The 19017-nt window shown below is 45.2% G+C and overlaps 1 protein-coding gene across 1 annotated transcript; it reads right to left on the minus strand.

Annotated features, from left to right (window-relative positions):
• Positions 1–6144: 6144 nt before the first annotated feature.
• On the minus strand, positions 6145–10927 carry Apold1 (apolipoprotein L domain containing 1). The gene is made up of 2 exons (XM_038319719.1): positions 10861–10927; positions 6145–8674 (listed from the first exon to the last, which is right to left on the minus strand). Exon 2 carries the CDS (start codon positions 8669–8671, stop codon positions 7931–7933), a length of 741 nt encoding a protein of 246 aa, XP_038175647.1. The 5' UTR covers positions 8672–8674; positions 10861–10927; the 3' UTR covers positions 6145–7930.
• Between the last annotated feature and the right edge of the window lie 8090 nt (positions 10928–19017).

Genomic DNA, 19017 nt, shown 5'->3' on the forward strand with positions numbered 1-19017 from the left:
ATGCTACACCATTATTTGAAGTCATCTTAACGCCTCATTCACGATGTCACCCGCCCTAATGCACTGAGTAAGTGGCCCAAACCCCATAAAAACTCGGTATACCTCTGAAATCTGCACTCAAACTCAGAACCAAATCTGATTTATTTATTTAGAGGGTTTTCCCCCCTTGACAGACTTTTATAAGTTTCCCAGGCTGGGTTGGAACTCACAAGTCTCCTGATTCAGCACACAGACATCCAGGCAAAACAGACACATGCATAACAGACAAAAAAAAAAAAAAACCACAAAGAATTAGAAAAGGAAAGGAAAGAAAAAAGGGATGGCTACATTTAGTGAGAAAGACATATTTCAGGAAAGGTATTTTGGAGAACTAAGCCTTTGGGCGCTGTTCAGACAATGAAGTTAGAATAACCCTCAACCTCTGGTTCTCCTTCATCCATCTCCCAAGAGCTAGGATTATAGGGGTACAGTGTGTGCCCTCTTTGATAGAAGAAGAAGAGTGGTAAAAATTGGACCAGTTTTACAGCAGAGGAAATGGAGGGGACATTGTCCATGGTGGGAGGACACTGACATGGGTCAGTGCCTCTATGGAGACGGCAGTGCTGTTCATATGTTCACCTGACAGATGTGGCAGGAGCCAGAGCCACCACCATCGGGAGACTTAATAACATCTGTGATTCAGTTCCTGTCCCTAAGGACATCTCCAGTAAAACTGGTCGTCGGAAGAGCCACAAACACAAGGCTTTTAGCCACACAGGTTGGGGTGAGACCACATCAGGCGGAAATCCCAGTATGGCTCTGCAGTGACAAGAAAGAGTCATAGAAACACAGCCAGTCCTTTCTTTGTCCTCCACGCATTCCACCTGCAAGCTTCTTACTCAGTCAGTTTTTATAGTCCTTCATCTCATTTCATGTCTGTCAAATTCAAACTGACCCGAGAGAAGAGTGAAGTCCTGGCAGTTCAGGAGTGGCAATGGGACGTGGAGAATGGACACACGCAGGCTGCATGGAAGCAGTGGAGTGAAGAAGGTAGCCACTTAAGAGTCCAAAATTAGGGGATACTTGAAGTTTAGGAATGAAAGACAGAGAAAAGCTGCCAAGTAAGTTAAGAACCAGAAACATTTATAGAGCCTGTCATGAGACTTCAAAAGAAGAAAAATGTTTTAAAAATTGACACGTGCAGGGCCCTGGGTTTGATCACCAGCACTGAAAGCAAGCAAGCAAACAAACAAACAAAAATAGAAGGGAAGGAGGGAAGAAGTGGAGAAGAGGGAGGGAGGAAAACACAGGGGGAATTCAGAAGCTCAACTGAGAAGACAGCTCAGTAGCATGCTTGCCACAGTAGCATGAGAACATGGTTTCAGATTCTTAGGACATTGCTTTAACTCCAGCGCCAAGGAGGTGATAACACTTGGGTCCCAAGGACTAGGTTTCCAGCTAGCCAAAAGGGTGAGCCCCAAGTTCAGTGAGAGACCCTGTCTCAACAATAAGATAGAGGGCAACCAAGGAAGACCTCTGCTGGTGACTTTCATACACCACACAACAATTATCATTTGTTTATTTTTAAATTAAAAAAAATAATCACATAATATAAATGGGCAGGAACTGAGTCAGGGACCATGGAAGCATATGACTTACTGCTTGCTTTTTCATGGCTTGTCCAGCCTGCTCTTTTATAACCCAGGACCACCTGAGCATGTGTGGTACCCCCCACATTAATCATTAATGGAGAAAATGTCCCACAGGCCAGTCTGACGAAGGCGACACCTCGACTGAGGTTCCCTCTTCTCAGGTGACTCTAGTTTGTGTCACGGTGACACAAACAAACAGCACAGGTCATCACAATGTCAAATGACTTAGGTGAGTTACAATGAAATGTAAACATTAGCTGGTGTTTTATTGCATCTCAGAGGTTATTAGAGGTTATCTCATGGAAAATAAACCACCCCATCCAAAGCGTGATGGCTTGGCATTGTTTAATGGAACCCAGAGTCTTAGTCGAGCTCACACCCATTTACTCACCGAGAAGCTTCCAGAGGTGAGTCTGCACAACTGGACTGAAAGTGAGCGCACCCACTAGCAGGAAGAAAATGAAAATAGCTTAAGAAGTTTCTTTTAAAGAGGTTTGTTGCTTGAGTATTTTAGTTTCTCCTGCTGTGGTAAAACGCCGTGACCAATAGCAACTTCAGGAGAAAAGAATTTTTTTGGCTTCTACATCCACGTCACGGTCCACCATCCGGGGAAGTCAGGGCAGGAACTCCAGGCAGGACCCTGGAGAGTGGAACGAAGCGGAAGCATGAAGGGGTGCCATTTCCTGGGCTCCTCCTCATGACTAGCTCAGCCCGATTCCTTGTATCACCCAGGACCACTAGGGGTGGCCCCACAGGCAGTGGGCTGGGCACTCCCACATCAATCATCACACAATAAAGCACACCACAGGCTAGCCCACAGGTCATTCTGAACTGAGGTTCCATCTGACTTCAGCGTGTGCCAAGTTGACATAATACTAGTCAGTATATCCAGCAAACTCATTTTTCATGGCTGTGTTGTCTCTGCTAACACTGAAGGTCTCAGCACCTCAGCAATTAGCACAAATTCTTACTCTTTCCGTCTGCTATTTCAGTTTTGTTTTCTCTTGTTTACATACATGCTATAGCCTCAACCTTGGCTTTGAATTTCTTTCTTTCCTTTTTTTTCTTACTCTGTATCCCAGGCTGGCCTACCCTTCACTCTATAGCCCAGGTTGGCCATGAACTTATAACCTTCCTGACTCAGCTTTCAGAGTGCTAGGGTTAGATGCAGGAGACACAATATGAATCAGAACTATAGTCACTAGTAGAACAGGGAAGCACATAACTCGAGAATCAGACCATTCTAGAACTTAAATCTTGGGTTACACTCATTGTGCACCCTCTCTAGTTCCTCATGGTATCTAATAATGCATAGTAACTAGAGTGTCCACTTGATAAGATTATTGTAAATTAAATGAGCTAATATGGTCAATTTGTACTTAGAACAGACTAGCAAGTTCTTAATAATTGCTTGCTATGATTACTAAATACTTTACCAGAAAGGTTTTACATTTTGCCAGAATCTAATTTCATAAGCACTGAAAAAAGTATTGGTTTTGACTGTTGGTTTTCAGAGACAGGGTCTTGGGCCAAGATGACCTCAGATTTACTATGTAGCTGAAGTTGGCCTTGAGCTCTTGGTTTTCCTGCCTTCCCAAGGGCTGGGATTATCTGCATGCATCACCAAGTCTAGCTAAAATAACGACAATAATAACAGTTTTTAATTACATTGTGAGGGTTTAGTTTAAATCAAAAGTTAAGGGTAATGGTATTTGTTGATCTAGAAAAAAAAACTTCCTTCTATTAGAAAGATTTGCTGCATCACTCCCTCCCAGCCCGACCTACACAAAGCCTCTCTCTCAGTTTCAGCTGTCTTCCTAAATTTGTCCATAGGAACCAGTCTGTATCTAGCTGTGGGTAGGGAGCCAGAGACCTTGGCAGTAGCCCCTGGCTAAAGCTCTCGCACCAAGCAGACATCAGGCCTTTCTGTACCCTACTTTGGGCATGGGGGGTGAGGTGGGGAAGGGGGAGTGTTACAATGGAGATAGAAAACATCACTAAGCAGCAAGACCACGACAAAGCCTCTCTCCTCAGCCCAGGGTCAATGCCGGTCAGCCAGCGGCATTCCTGGTCCCCAGATGGGACTCACTCTATCAACACAATTTCCCTTCTGGCAACTCTGCTTCCTAACAGAACATCCCCAGATCTTGGGGCTCTCTTTGTCCAGATCCAGCCCACAGCACGGTTTACATTCCTCTTATAGCTTTGCCGGGTTTGCTGAGAGGATGTGTGTATGCTTCAGCAACGAAAGGACTCCAGTTTGTGGTTGATTGTGGCTAACGGAGTCGAGCTGGCACAAACCAATGCAGTTTCTAGACCCAGGAATGTTCCAAAGTGCAGGTGCATAGATAGGCAATTAGTAAGATCACTCCAGAGCATTGGTCCCCACTGCCTGTGGCAACCATAGCTAGGCTTTGCTTTGTTTTGTTTTGTTTTTCATAGATTTCTGTAGACCAGGCTAGCCTTGAATTCTTCATCCTCCTGCCTGGGACTCCCTAGGGCTGGAATTTTAGAAATAGAATACCTGGGGTCTCACGTAGCTCAGGCTGGTCTCTGCTGCTAAAGCTGACTTTGAATTGCTGATCTTCCTGCCTCCACCTCCTGCCGCAGCCTTCTGAGGCTTCGCCAGGACAGCTTTACTTTCAAACTTTTGAGATGGCAAAAGACTGTTTTCTAGATGATACAGGAATTCCTGTTTATAATTTGATGAAACAATTGAGCCATATAGCTTAAATGCATTCAAAGACAAACAAGGGACTAAGTGATTATGAGAAAATAAAGTTTTAGACGTGAGCCACCTGCTCCAATAGAAAGGGAAGGACTAATTCACTACCATGGAAGAAATGAACTAGGCTGCTGCATTCAGCTTTATCCCCGCTCATCTCTGTACAACCTCTTTTTAAAGACTCATCTATGTGTGTGTCATATGAGGGTCTGCAGGTGACCACAGGGGCCAGGAAAGGGCATTAAATGCCCTGAAGCTGGAGCTCCACATAGTTGTGACTCACTAAGTGGGTGCTGGAACCAATCTTGGGTCCTCTAAAAGAACAGCCAATACTCTTAACCACTGAGCCATCACTTCAAGCCCTGTACAACCTCTTTGTCTAATTCCCTTTATTCTACATATAAGCTATTAAAGGAGCGATGTATGACGTCGACTGTTTGACGTTCCCAATCTAGAACAGTCTCCAACCACTGCTCTCCCCCCACCCCAGCAAAGATTTTATATTTGACATTTGCCATGTTGGAAATGGCAGGTGTCTAGGGCAAATACACTGGAGTTAGGATCAGAATGCTTGCTACGGATTATTTCTTTTCTTTTGTTGTCTTTCTTTCATTTCTACGATTTCTTTATGTGTATGAATATTTTGCCCACATTTATGTATGTGTACCATGTGCATGGCTGGTGCTCTCAGAGGTAAGAAGAAGACCCTGGAACTGGAGTTACAAATGGTTGTGAGTTATCACGGGGGGAGGGGAGCTAGGACTTGAACCCTGGTACTCTGCAAGAGTAACAAGTGGTCTTAGTTGCTGAACATCTCTTCAGCTCCGAGGATTATTTCTTAATGAAACAGAATGTCGCTTTATTAGAATTTTAAGATGCAGACCAAATGAATTCCCTTTGTGGTGCAACAAAGCAATTCGCAAAATTGTAAAGCCAAGGAAGGAACAGAGAAAACATTCTGACACTTTGAATAAACACGTATTTTCCAAACCTGGTATTTCTCTCTCTCTCTTTTCTCTTTTGCAACAAACCCTTTCAACCTGTTTGCTTATAGAAGGGAAAGCCCACTTCTCAGTCCATGAAAGGAATAAACGACTCGTCTCTACGATAACATTGAGGAACTTTAGCTTCTCATAAAGCCTCCTATCTTCATAGAATGCATACACGTAAGAAAGGGAATAATCCCTCTTTATCAAGTAATCCCTAATAATACAGCCAAACAGCGAACGACTCAAACGTGTTTTCAGCTTTTGCTTTGTTTTGTTTTTGAAATAAGGCCTCATTCTGTAGCTCAGGTGCCCTGAGATTCTCAGCCCCTGGTTGCCTGCTGAGTTACTAGGCTATCCAGCCACTGATGGAAAGTAGACTCTCTTCCATACACGCATAAAGCAGACCGCTGATGAAAACCTCAGAACTTTAGTGCTTTGCCACACTCAAAATACTCCCTTTTGGTTTATATGGAAGAGCTCAGTTTTGAGGTAATGTCATCCAAAATGAAGCGTCAGTGCATGATGAACTAAGAGAGCAGCTTTCGCTGCGTTATATGAGGTCGGTGTGAAATGTACCCCAGCATCCACACAAGGCAGTCTAGAAAAAAAAAAAAACAAGCTTGGCAGTGGTGGCACACTACTTTAATCCCAGCACTCAGGAGGCAGAGGCAGGCAGATCTCTGTGAGCTTGCGGCCAGCCTGGTCTACAGAGTGAGTTCCAGGACAGTCAGAGCTACATAGGGAGACACAGTGTCACCCTCCCCCACCAAAGAAGAGTCAATGTTAAATTGAGCCAGAATGTGATCCAATTACAATTTATAGAAGAAAACAAATATAGAAACAGCAGCCCCTTCCCCTCATGCCAAAATTACATTTCTTCAGACACAAGGCCATCACTGGGAAGCATAGGGGCTATACACATGTGTAACACTAAATAATTTAAAAATACAGCCAAGATTTCTTGGGTATGGTCCCAAAGACTTTCCAACTAATTTTTTTAGGATAATTTAGGAAGATATTGAGTAAATTAGAAGTACTTTCTTAAATGTAGCTAACAGGTTCTTACAACCCCCAAATACAACGTATCTCTGCCATAACACAAACTTAAAAGACATCAGGCTTCCAAGGTAAAATACCCCTTCACGCGTCTCTGTTTGCCCCCGGTCCCTGAGTTAAATTACAGGTTTTCTATTCAAGTCAAGTGTTCTGTTCTGGCAAAGTACCTTCAGGACACATGGGCTTGATCATTCATAAGTTACAATCCAAGATTCCATTTCCTAGTTTAAAAGTCAGCTTTACCTCTCTATTCAGGACTGCCCCATTTTACTTACAAGAATCATGTCAAGCACTAGAGAAAAGAGTACCCTCTGAGGGGAAAAAGGCATTTAAGAACTTCAAACTTGTCCTCTTGAAAAGAGCCGTAAGAGACTCCCATTCAGATAGTTACTATTCTTATTATTTTCTAAACGTGATGGTTAAATAAAATTAAATGTAAATAATAGGCAGTAATTAAATAACACATTTTAAATAAATAAAGTTATGTCATCTGGAGTTTTCAGAGACTAGAGAAAGATGGGTTTTTCTGGTAATTTCACATTCCTTTCGGTACCAGTTTCCACAAGGAACGGGCGACACTGCCCTCTAGAGGGCCTGTGGTGTTCCATCTCCTAGTTCATAGCGGACAGAGTAACCGGCTTTATGTGCATGCAGCAGGGTCTTTCCTTGACATGTGGGACAGTGTCTCCTGGGCTTTCTGTGAGTGATTCTGAAGATGACAGCCCCTGCAGAGGCTTTGAACAAGTCTATTGAAGGGAGTCCGGTTAACTTTTTGTTGTTTTGGTTTGGTTTTGGTTTTTGAGATCAGGGTCTTACAATCCTGGGTGGCCTTGAGTTTACTGTGTAGCAAAGGATGATGCTGATTGTCTTCATCTCCAAGTGTTAACCTTACAGGTATAGACCACCACGCCTGGCTGGAAATGACTATTTCTTGCCATCATTTTCAAATGTTAAGGAGCATTAGAATGAGCCAGTGTTGGGTCTCGTATCTAAATTGACAGGGGCGGGAAGAGCAGGGCCAGTAAGCTCAGAGGACCAGCCTGCATCTACAACCCAACAAAGGCAAGAACGGGTCTTTCTTGTTCTGGATTCGGAGTTCTGTGTATCAGAAACTGTAGAAGCAGAGCTGTAAAGCAAAAGTCCGTCTGGCCAACCTTCTGAGAATCCCAGGATTCTAGTAAGAACTTAAAAAAAGGTCCCAGAGGGACCTCGCCAGACTTCAGCTCAAACCATCAAAGTACCCCTCCCCTTATAACTCTAAAATGGGAGAATCTGGCCAGCTGTGTGCAGCCAAAAAGGATTTTCGCGCCCCCCCCCCTCCACGTCCCGCCCCGCTCGGCCGCCCAAAGTGCGTGATTAGGGTCACATACTCCATTGGGATTACACAAGTGAAAAAGTCCCTTACACACAAGGAGTTCAGGACTAACGCCCTACAAGAACAGTTTCTGTCATCCTTTGCACCCCACCTACGTGGCACTTCCCCGTGGATGCTACAGATCTAGAACATCCCGTGTAGGTAAAGGATGTTCTTAGAAAAACAACGCTGTATCCTGATCGGCAGAGATCCTGAGGTTGTGTCCACGGCCGGCCTTGGTGCAGAGCTGGACCCGGGACTCCAGCTGCTCACTAAATTCATCCAGGGCGCCGGTGCAGGACTCCAGGCTCTCAGACAGTTTCTGAATCTTGGCCTTCAGTACGGCCTGGCTGACTTTGGTGGCCCCCTCGGCACGCCTGGGGATGAGGAAGCCGCGTGAGCCGAAGAAGACAATGAAGTACACAGAGTTGTAAAGGGCCATGGAGGCGTCCCTCCCGCTCTGCAGCAGCTGGCGGTCCCCGCGACCCTGCCACTGACAGAAGAACTCCAGGCAGCTCAGGAGCTCGCGCATCTGGTCCTGACAGGTGGCGGCGATCTCCTGAACCCTCCGCACCTCCCGGGAATTGCAGAAGATCAGAGAGAGGTCGGACGTGACGGTTACTGCCCCTCCGGCCGTGGCCACCCCTAGGCCTACGGCTGACGCCACGAGCGAGGCCCCCAGGGTGACCGGGCTGAGTGACAACCCCACGATGGCGGCCACCGCTCCCGCGGCGCTCAGAGAGCTGCCAGCCACGTTGGCCGCCAGGGAGCGCCTGCGTAGCCGCTCGAGCCTCCGGGCCACTTCGCGCAGGCGCAGCACTTGGCCGTGCAGCCGTCCGCGGCGGTCCAGCAGCAGTCCTTGGAAGCGTCGCAGCGCATCCACGCCCTGCGGCTCCCAGGCCGCCAGCCTCTCCATGCCCTGTGGGGACACAGATGCGCAATTAACCTCGTGCCCGCCGCTGCCCCAGCCTGGAACTGGCCGTGCACAAGAAGATGTCTTCAAAGATTAAATAGACCTTGCTCTGGAGGGGTATCACTTGCCTAGCATTCAACCCCTACATTTAATCCCCAAGGCCACAGAAATAAATACATGAATAAATAAATAAATATCAGTTACTATCACTCGGTAGGGGGGGTGCGGTAGGTTACCACTGGGTCATGTGACAAGTTTTCAAAGGCCAGCTCTGGAGCCTGGGACTAGTCATATAAATTCCATTAACTGCAAATAGAGAGTACGATGTCTTTTGCTTTTCTCCCAGGGAACAGAATCTATGGTCTTCATCCTCTGGTTAAATGAAATTTAATCGTGAAGGTTGAGACAATTAGATAGCTGTCCCAATACCATTACTTCGCTCTGTCTTCAAGATGACCCTGAGGTGATGGTGTAGTTCAATGGTAGAGTCTTTGCTTGGCATGTACAAGGTTCTGGGAATGACACCCCCATCCTATCCTCCCTCCCCCCACCCCTGGCAAACAAGAACCAAGAAATAGAAGAAAACACTTTACAAGTGGCAAACTGGGCATGTAGCAAAAGCTTTTCATTATGTAGAGACTTGCATCCTAGGGTCTTGAAGCACAACTGTTTCTTGTGTTCTCTCTCTCTCCCTCTTTCCCTCCCTCTCTCTCTCCCTCCCTCCCTCTGTCTCTCCCTCCTTCTCTCTAATACCAGCACTTGGGAAGCAGAGGATCATTGAGAGTTCAAGGCCAACGTGGTATAAATATTGAGTTCTAGGCCATCCAGGGCTACATAACAAGAACCCGTCTCAAGGCAAAGCAAGGGGGTAGAGGAGACAGCAGCTTCCCAAGGCTTCCTTGGATCAAGTTGGATCCTCCCCCCAACTCTCTCCACATACATAACCAAAACCTCAAAAAGTATATCATCTATCAAACTAAAGAAACTAATCTTTCTAGCAAGGCTAGCCTTAGGTACATGGTGAATTCAGGGTTAGCCTGGGTTATATGATGAGACTTTGTCTCAAGGGGTGGGGGTAGAAAGGTTAGGGTAAAGGGGCATGAGAGAAAGAGGGGTGACAAAGCAACAAACAAATTATGTTTGAAAATGTCCAAATAAACCCTAGAGTGTGTTAGTCTCAGTAAATAAATACTTAATCTTTCTAAGTTGGCTGTTCTTCTGAAGCAACTCTCTTCTGCCAGACTTCATGTTTTCAGTCAGTCTAAGACACAATTTTCTATTTACTCTAACTTTAGGACCCTAAGGTCCTCAGACATCTTGATCTTTGGTGGAAACTTAATTAAAAGTAAATCACACAGTTAATACTATATCTCTTCATTACAAAATTGTCATAAAAAAAGACTAGCCAATGGGATAAAATAAATAGCCAATTCCAGTGTGGTGACACACACCTCTAATCCCAGCCCAGATTCTTGAGAGACCAACCTGGTCTAAATATTGAGTTCTAGGCCAACCAAGGCTACATTAACAAGTGCCTGTCTCAGGGCAAAAAAGGGAAGAGGGCAGGGGGATAACAACTCCCTGAAAGCTTCCTTGGATCAAGTTGAGCTGAGGCCAATAACAGGCTACGAATGGAGAAAGCTGAAAGTATCTTCTGTCCTGGTTACCAGAGACCCCGGTTTTCACACCTACTACACTTTCTACAATTCAGAACATCTTAACGGTGTCAAATTCGTCACAGAAAGAGAATATCAAAACTAAATATCTGGGCAAGAAGTTATTAAATATTAAATATTTTGATCTCCCTCCATTTGTTGATGTTTTTAAAGACAGAATCTTATAGAGTCCACGTTGGTCTCAAACCCCTGATCCCCCAGCTTCCTCCTCCTGAGTGCGGGGATCCCAAGCTTGCAGTGTCTGCACGGCATGCAGGGCCAGAACTCATCAGTTAAGACGGGGGATTTTAGAGACAGGCTGCAAATCCGGCTGTTTCCCAGGGCCCTGTGAAGAGAGCTTGTCCCTTGACTAAGGTCCTACTGTTCCTTGCGGGCCTCTCTGAGCTATCTGACCAGTAAGAAGTTTAAAGGTAAAAAGAACGAAAGAGCAAACGTCACTCTAAGTACACTATGGCCCAAGAATTGACCCCATGGCGCCACTCATTTCAGACGCATCCCCTTGGACTCGCCACTTACCCTTCACTCCGGCCTCCAGGAAGAAAAGTAAGGCCGTTTCTGGATGAGCGTGCTTTATAGTTCCCTGGAGCCAATGACCGCTCTGGGAAAGCCTTGTCTCATTCGGAGAAGTTGCCGTTTCCTGCCCTGACCCCTGCTGCCTTCTGCCAGGATATGACATGTTGGAAAATGAGCCGCTAGCATAGCACATCCCGTATTTAGGGAAACGAACATTGTGTGTTCGCTTTCCCCTCCGAACGCAGGAAGAGAACCACAGGCTCTTCCCCAACTTGAAACAAGTGCTGTCATCTCCCAGTGGGGATACCCTGCCTTTCCTCTCCTGAGAATAGTTACTGACGCCATCGGGAGTCTTTCCCACATGCCCCAGGCTGCCCAATTATAGTGTTTCTTTGAGAAGACTCCATCAGAGAATCCTTTTTTACAAAGAAATAGGAGGGACTGGAAAACTCAATTACAATTGATAGAGCCACTCATGGTCCTTTTCAAAGAGCTTTGTGGGTCTGTGAGTAGCTGAAACTTGTGACCCTTTGGTGGGGGTGGGCAGCCGTCTCCAAGGAGTGCCTAAGAATGCAAGGCCACACCCACAGGAAGTGCTGCGTGCAGTTTGGGGCATCTCCAGCTGTGGAGAAGACAGGAGGTCTCAGAAAGGGCGGACACTGAAGGCCAAGTGCGTCAGAAATATCACTGGGGTCAAGCTGCACACCGAGCTAATTATACACTTTCCATGCAGCAGAGAGATGATGGCTGCCGGGGTTTTCATCTGAAGCACGGGATAGAGCTCACGTGATGGTTACGTGAGTGGATTCTATCTACAGGTTCCTCAGCAGGGCCTAAAAGGACAGTTATCTAGTTATCTACTATAGATAATACAGGCAGGAAACTGAGCGCCTCTCCAGTGTGTTTACCCAGACCAGATTGTGAAGATACATCCAAATCTATCCCTGAAGCAGTCAGAGGTGGGTGGGGCTTAGCCGGGTAACTAGTCCTAAAGCGGGCCCCCAAAACAGGATCCTTTGTCTGATACTGTCGATTTCAGATTAGAAAAGCCAAACTGATTTTCACTTAATGATTCATGTCTCCAACTGGGATGTAGAAGATTAGCATGCAGGAGGCCCTGGATGTTACTGCCTGCACCCCATAAACTCATCCTGGTGGCCCACACTTGTAATCCCAGCACCAGGATGTAAAAGCTTGAGGGTTAGACGTTCAACGTCATCCTCAGGCACGTAACTAGTTGGAATCCAGCCTGGGCTATGTGAGACTTGCTTCCAAAAAAAAAAAAAAAAAAAAAAAAAAAAAAAAAAAAAAAAACAACTCCCTGGTTTATCTGGAGTCTTTCATTTTGTTTCTGTGAAGTGGGATCTCACTGTGGAGCCCTGGCTGATCTAGAACTCATTATGTAGACCAGGTTGGCATTGAACTTGAGCTGATTCTCTTGCCTCTGCCTCATTCAGAAAACCAGAAAACGTGGAGAACACGTTTAAGCCCCTCACTTTTGTATGGATGATCCGTCTTTGTCTGAGCAATGCCACTTGCTGTCACTCTGCTGCTCTTGAACTTGATCTGTGTGAATTTAGTCCATGTCCAAGCATGGTTATAGCTTCTAACAGAATAAACACAACTTCCAGCAAGGTGGCTCCTGTGTCTACTTATCAGAGGCAGAACGGAGGGGCATGGTGGCACAAGCCTGTAATTCTCGCACTAGGAAAGCTGAACCGGTGCAGTTGCTAAAAGTTCAATGTCAGCCTGGGCTGTAGAGTAAAACTCAGAAGCACACAGACCTGATTCCAATCCTCAGAACCGACATTATTAAAAATGCCAAGTATGACCCAGGAGGTGGTGGTGCAAGCCTTTAATCCCAGCACTCGGGAGGCAGAGGCAGGCGGATCTCTGTGAGTTCGAGGCCAGCCTGGTCTACAAGAGCTAGTTCCAGGACAGACTCCAAAACTACAGAGAAACCCTGTCTCAAAAAACCAAAGGGGGAAAAAAAAAAGTAAAACTCAGAGGAAGAAGAGGGAATTGGGGTTCCATACGATAGCCACCTTCAAGAGCATGTCGCCAAACATGCCAGACAAGCACAGTGCTCTCATTAGGCCCGACCTCTAAATGTTCCACCACCCTGTAACTGTGCTGTGCTGGAGACTAAGCTTTTAACTCATGGGCCTTTGGGACTCACATCCAAACTGTAGAAGGTCAGTATGAGCTGTACAGTGAAGCCCAGGCCAACCTGGGCTACACAGAGTTCCAGGTCAGCCTTAGGCTACAGTGTGAGATCCTACCTCAAAGAATCAAGAAGAAGAGGAGGGAGAAGAGAAAGAATAAGAGATTCTAAAATCAGCTGGGCATGCCTTTCATTCCAGCGGACTCAGGAGGCTGAGGCAAGTGGATCTCTGTGAGTTTGAGGACAGTTTGCTCTGATCTACATATCAAGAACCAGGCCGATTAGAACAACACACACACACACACACACATTTTTCTCACACACATAAATTCATCCTGGTTAGGTTTTTTTGTTTGTTTGTTTTGTTTTGTTCTTTGTTTTTTGTTTTTTGGGTTTTTTTGTTTGTTTGTTTGTTTTGGTCAATTTGACACTAGATGGGATCATCCAGAAAGAGGGAACTCAGTTTGTGGGGTATTTTCTTGTGTAGTAATTGATGTAGAAGGACTCAGCTCACTGTGGGTACCATTCCTGTACAGTATAAGAAAGAAAACAAACAAGCAGGGAAAGGAAGCCAGTAAACCCCGTTCTTCTGTGGCCACCCATCAGCTCCTGCCTTGAGTTCCCGTCCTAACATCGCTGGATAATGGAGTGCATGAGGATATAAACCCTTCAGTTGCTTTGGTCATGGTCTTTCATCACAGCAGTCGAAACCCTAAGACACTCATATACACATGAGCACACACAGAGTAGAGTGCTGGAACACATCTGTAGCTGTGCACTCCGGAGGGAGACACAGAATAATACCAAATTTGTGACCATTCTGGTTTCATAGTAAGACCTGGGTGGGGTAGGGGAGGAGAAAGAAAGAAAAGGAGGATGATGAGGAGAAGAAATGTCACTGTTTTCAAAACAATATTAGTAAGAAGTTGACAACTAAATATCTCTTTGGAATATTCTACCTGGTAGATAACATAGAGTACTTCTTCTGAAGCTAAGTCGTTTTTAGAGTGTGTGTGTTTGTCTGTGTCTATATAGGTATGTGCATATGCATATAGCATCCTTGGAATCCAGAAGAGAATGCCAGATCCCCCTGGAACTGGGATTCCAGGCTGTTGTGCGCTGCCTGGTGTGGATGCTAGTGACCAAACCCAGGACCTCTGCAAGAGCAGCACACGCGTGTGAGTACTGAGTCATCTCTTCTCTGCCTGCCTCTGCCTCCACTGGGATTGAAGATGGAAGGCACAATGTCCAACTTTTGCACTGTTTTTTTGTTTTTGTTTTTGTTTTTGATTTTTTTGTTTGTTTGTTTTTTGTTTTCTTTGACTCTAGGTCTCAAGCAACTCAGGCCAATCTCCAACTTGCTGTGCAGCAGAGGGTAGCCTTAAAATTCTGATCCTCCCGCCTCTGCCTCCTAAACACTTGGATTACAAGCTTGTGTTTCCACACTCCCTTCTTGTAGTTGGAACAGTGGGCCACTTTCCGCCACTCGGCTAGCTTTACCCAAAATAATTACATGGAAACTGTATTCATTTAAACACTGCCTGCCCATTAGTTTCAATCTCTTATTGACTAATTCTCACATCTTGCTTAACCCATTTCTATTAATGTGTGTAGCACCATGAGGTGGTTGCTTACCAGGAGAGATCTTAACCTACGTCCATCTCGGAAAGGAGAGCTATGGCGTCTGCCTGAAGCGTCTGCCTGAAGCATCTGCCTGACTCGGCTTTCTTTCTCCCACAGTTCTGTTCTGTCTACTCCGCCTACCTAATTTTCTGTCCTATTAAAGGGCCAAGGCAGTTTCTTTATTAACCAATGAAAGTAACACATAGACAGATGACCGTCCTCCACCTTCTGCACAATGCTTTAAGGTAGGTGGATTTTGTGAGCTCTCAACTATTCTTGTCATACATGGATGGAATCTTCCAGGTTCCAAAACACCCAGAGAACTCTGAGCTGCAGCCATTTTCTTTTTTTTTTTTTTCAGGTCGGCCTCTGATCTTTATTACTGTGCACACACACATCCCTAAAGGCTAGTCTGTGTTCTTTTTCCACTTAATGTTCCTGCCAGTACATAACTCTCCATGTTGACAGTTCTCACCTCTGTCATTTTTAATAGCTATATAATAATCCCATTGTTTGCTCAGTCACTTCCCTGTTAGACACTTGGACTGCTTCCAGGTTTTCACTGCTATAACTGCAGTTGCCAGGACATCTGTGCACATTTTCCCGTTTGAATTTTTTTCCCTCCGGGGGAGTGTTCACACATGGGAAAGCAATAAGTGAGGGAGAGAGGATGTCTGTCACGTGTTGCTATATTTCTGTACAAAAGAGCCAATCACCGTGTGATAGGCTGTGTAAGCCAGAGGCTTTGACACAACTCGGAGTTTTCTTCAGCTGATGTTTGAGTTGGTTTATTTCAACCCCACTAATATGGATAGAGCGCCTCCTGGAGGCCAGGCATAATTCTACACTCTGGGCTTGAAATGTTAAGATACGGTGCCCGTCTTAATCAGATAGGATTCTGTTGAAAGAGAAAGACACAAACCAGATCATTCTAGTTTGGCATGGAAAGTACCAGAGATGTGTGATGTATGCAGGAGCAAAAAATAAAAAATAAAAAGGAAGGAAGGAAGGAAGAAAGAACAGGCAGTTAAATTCAGCTGAGAATAGAGGGGAAGCTAGCAATGTAAAGGAAATGAGATTGATTATCAACTGTATGGAGGGTAGTTTTCTTAATTAAGTGCATACCTAAAAGCCAGGAGATAAGCTAGAAGCATATTGAATATTGAAGCAGCTGGGGGAGATTATCATGGACTGGATAGTGTTGATAAGATGAGACGGAAGGGATAAAGGACCTGCCAATGTTTAGGTCAGATATGGTGGCACACACCTGTCATCCTAGGACTTGATTGGTGGAGACAGATGAATCAGAAGTTCAAAATCTTCCACAAGACACACATGCACACGCACACACACAGATACATCAGAAACAAAATTGACTAATTAGGACTGGCAGTGTAACTCAGTCGGTAGAGTGCTTGCCTAGCATCATGAAGCCCTGGATTCTACCCCAGCACTGTATATACCGACCATGATGCATGCCTGCAATCCCAGCAATGGGAAGGAGGGAGGAGGATCCAAACTTCAAGGTCATCTCTGGCTATATAGTGCATTTGTGGCAAGCTTGGGATACATGAGAACCTGTCCCCTGTTGGCGGAGGCTGTTAGTTTGTTCCCAGTCGCCCAGAACCAAAATAACCACACAGAAACTTTATTATTTAAATCACTGCTTGGCCCATTAGCTCTAGTTTCTTATTGGCTAGCTCTCACATCCTAAATTAACCCATTTCTATTCATCTGTGTATAGCCACGTGGCTGTGGTTTACCAGCAAGGTTCCATCATGTCCCTCTCTGGCGGAGTTACATGGCTTCTCTCTGACTCTGTCTTCTTTCTTCCAGCATTCAGTTTAATACCTCCCCCCAGCTCTACTCTGCCCTATCACAGGCCAAAGAAGTTTCTTTATTCATTAACCAATAAAAACAACACACATATAGAAGGACTTCCCACACCAGTCCCCTTTGCCCATTTTTTTTTTAATTTTTTGGTTAATCTCACTTAGATCCTATTTAAGTAGCACCCACCTATTTACACTATATTGGTCGGTAAAACCATGTGACCAATGAAACATAAAAGAGGTAGGAAGTTCTCCTCCTCCTACTGGGAGAACAAGCAAGAGAAGCCCTTTTGCCGAGTGCCTGCCTGACAGACAGCAAATTCCAAGATGGATGCAAGAGCACACACCACCACCACCTCATGTGTCCACTTCCTCCTCAGGCATTTCTCTAGAAGCCCAGCCTTCATCTGGATCAGCAAGACTCTCACTCTGGCTAACGAGAGTGAACTACTGCTGGTGTCTAAGAGCATAGGCAAGAATGAAAAGCAGAGTGTGGTGGTGCTCCCTTTTAATCCCAGAACCTGGGAGGCAAAGGTAAGAGGATCTCTGTGAGTTCAAGGCCAACCTGGTTTACATAGCAAGTTCCAGAACAGCCAGGACTACACAGAGAGACCCTGTCTCAATAAAATAAAACAAAAACTAAACTAAACCACAAAGAAAGAATGGGAATGGACCAGAGCCATGGAGAATCTGGAAGTTGGAGGATAGCCTGTTTGGGTTCCAATGACCAGCTGTCATCTGTATTGTCCTCAACTCAGTATAAGAATTCGGGTTCTTGGAGTGACCACTGGTCTGGTGTCTGTCCGATGGCCGTGCTGGACAGGGTGCAAAAGAAAATTACGGTGAGGGTCATATATTAGAGAAAGGCAAACTGACAGTTACAGAAAATACCCAGCTTATTTAGCCTAATTTGGCCCACCCGCATCTTATCCAATTCTTCTCCAAACTGACTATCATCTTCCTCTCTTTTTATATAAAAATGCTTTGTATACAATTTGTTTCTGATATTGATTTGTTTCAATTATTTCGTCAATCAGTTTATGTTTATTTATAGCTTTTGTTTTGTTATGTTATGGTTTTATTTTTCCTTTTTTTAAAGATCTTTTTATTTTAAATTTTGTGATTATGGGGGAAGGGGAGAATGTACATGTGAGTGCAAGTCCCTGTGGAGTCCAGAAGAGGATCGGACTTTAACTGGATTAGAGTCTGACGTTACAGACCATTGGCAGTCACTTGACCTGGGAACTGGTAACCAGACTTGACTCTTCTACAAGAGTAGTACTTGCTCTTAATGGTGAGCCATGTCTCCAGACCTTGGTTTTGGTGTTAGTTTGTTTTTGTTTTGAGACAGGGTCTCATGTAGTTCAGACTGGCCTTGAACTCAGAATCTAACCAAGAAAGACCTCAAATCCCTCATTTCACACAGTGCTGATGATCAAATCATGGACCTCTTACATGATGTGCAAGCACTCTACCAGCTGACATCCCCAGCTCTTATTTTGGTTTCTGGAGACAGAGTTTTGCTATGCAGAGGACTAGGAAGTCCCTCAAACGAGGGCAGGTATCCCACCTCAGCCTCATGAGTACTGGGATTATAGACAGGCACCTTCGCATCTGTGTAATTTATCTGTCTTAAATTCCATGTGTGTGTGTGCATGTGCACATGTGCATGTGTGTGCGCGTGTGTGCGTGCCTGTGTGTTTTCTTTAGGGATATCTGATCCCCACAGCAAGTCAGTTGTCCCAGGCTCCCTAATGTCATCAAGAGAAGGCAGTTTAAATTCACCTCCCTTTCTCCCAGGTGTGCACACCTGCACAGAACACCTGGGATCCTGTCGAGGGAACACACATTTTATCATCAGTAGGCAAGTGTGTCCCATGGGCTGAGCTGCACCATATGGAGCCTACCACACCCCTTTTCCTGAGGTGCCAGAGGGACTGCAGCTGAGCGCATAGCCCTCCCTTGCCCATAAAGAGCCTCTTATCTCCTGGGACACTGGGAAACTATTAATTTTGTCTTTTGGTTTCCCAGGCTTACATTATCTTGCAGGTTCTCAGACATACACAGTAGTCACTGCTCCTGTGCTGTAGCACCTGCTTGTCTTGTGTCTACAGGGGCATAATAAACCTTAAGGTCTCCCTCAGCATGTAGACTCTTTAAATAGCTTCATTTACTGCATGTCTCTCAGGGGGGAGATAACATTGAATACTGATTTTCTATTGCTAAACCTGTTATCTTTTGGATGGGGTTTTTCTATGTGAACTCTCTCTCACACACACACACTTTTTTTTTTCTTTTTTGAGACAGAGTCACTCTGCATAAGCCTGGCCGTCCTGGAACTCACTCTATAAACCAGACCGGCCTTAAATTCACAGAGACCTGCCTGCCTCTCTCTCCTGAGTGCTGAGATTAAAGGCATGAGAAACCACCCAGTTTGAACCTATTTTTTTGTTTTTTGTTTTGTTTGTTTTTTGTTTTGTTTTGTTTTGTTTTGTTTGTTTTTCGAGACAGGGTTTCTCTGTAGCTTTGGAGCCTGTCCTG

Source organism: Arvicola amphibius, chromosome 2 (assembly GCF_903992535.2).
Source record: "Arvicola amphibius chromosome 2, mArvAmp1.2, whole genome shotgun sequence".
Lineage (NCBI taxonomy): Eukaryota > Metazoa > Chordata > Mammalia > Rodentia > Cricetidae > Arvicola > Arvicola amphibius.

What these genes read in the sequence shown, in the direction of transcription:
- Apold1 (XM_038319719.1), bottom strand. Translation starts at nt 8,671, where the DNA reads ATGGAGAGGCTGGCGGCCTGGGAGCCGCAGGGCGTGGATGCGCTGCGA.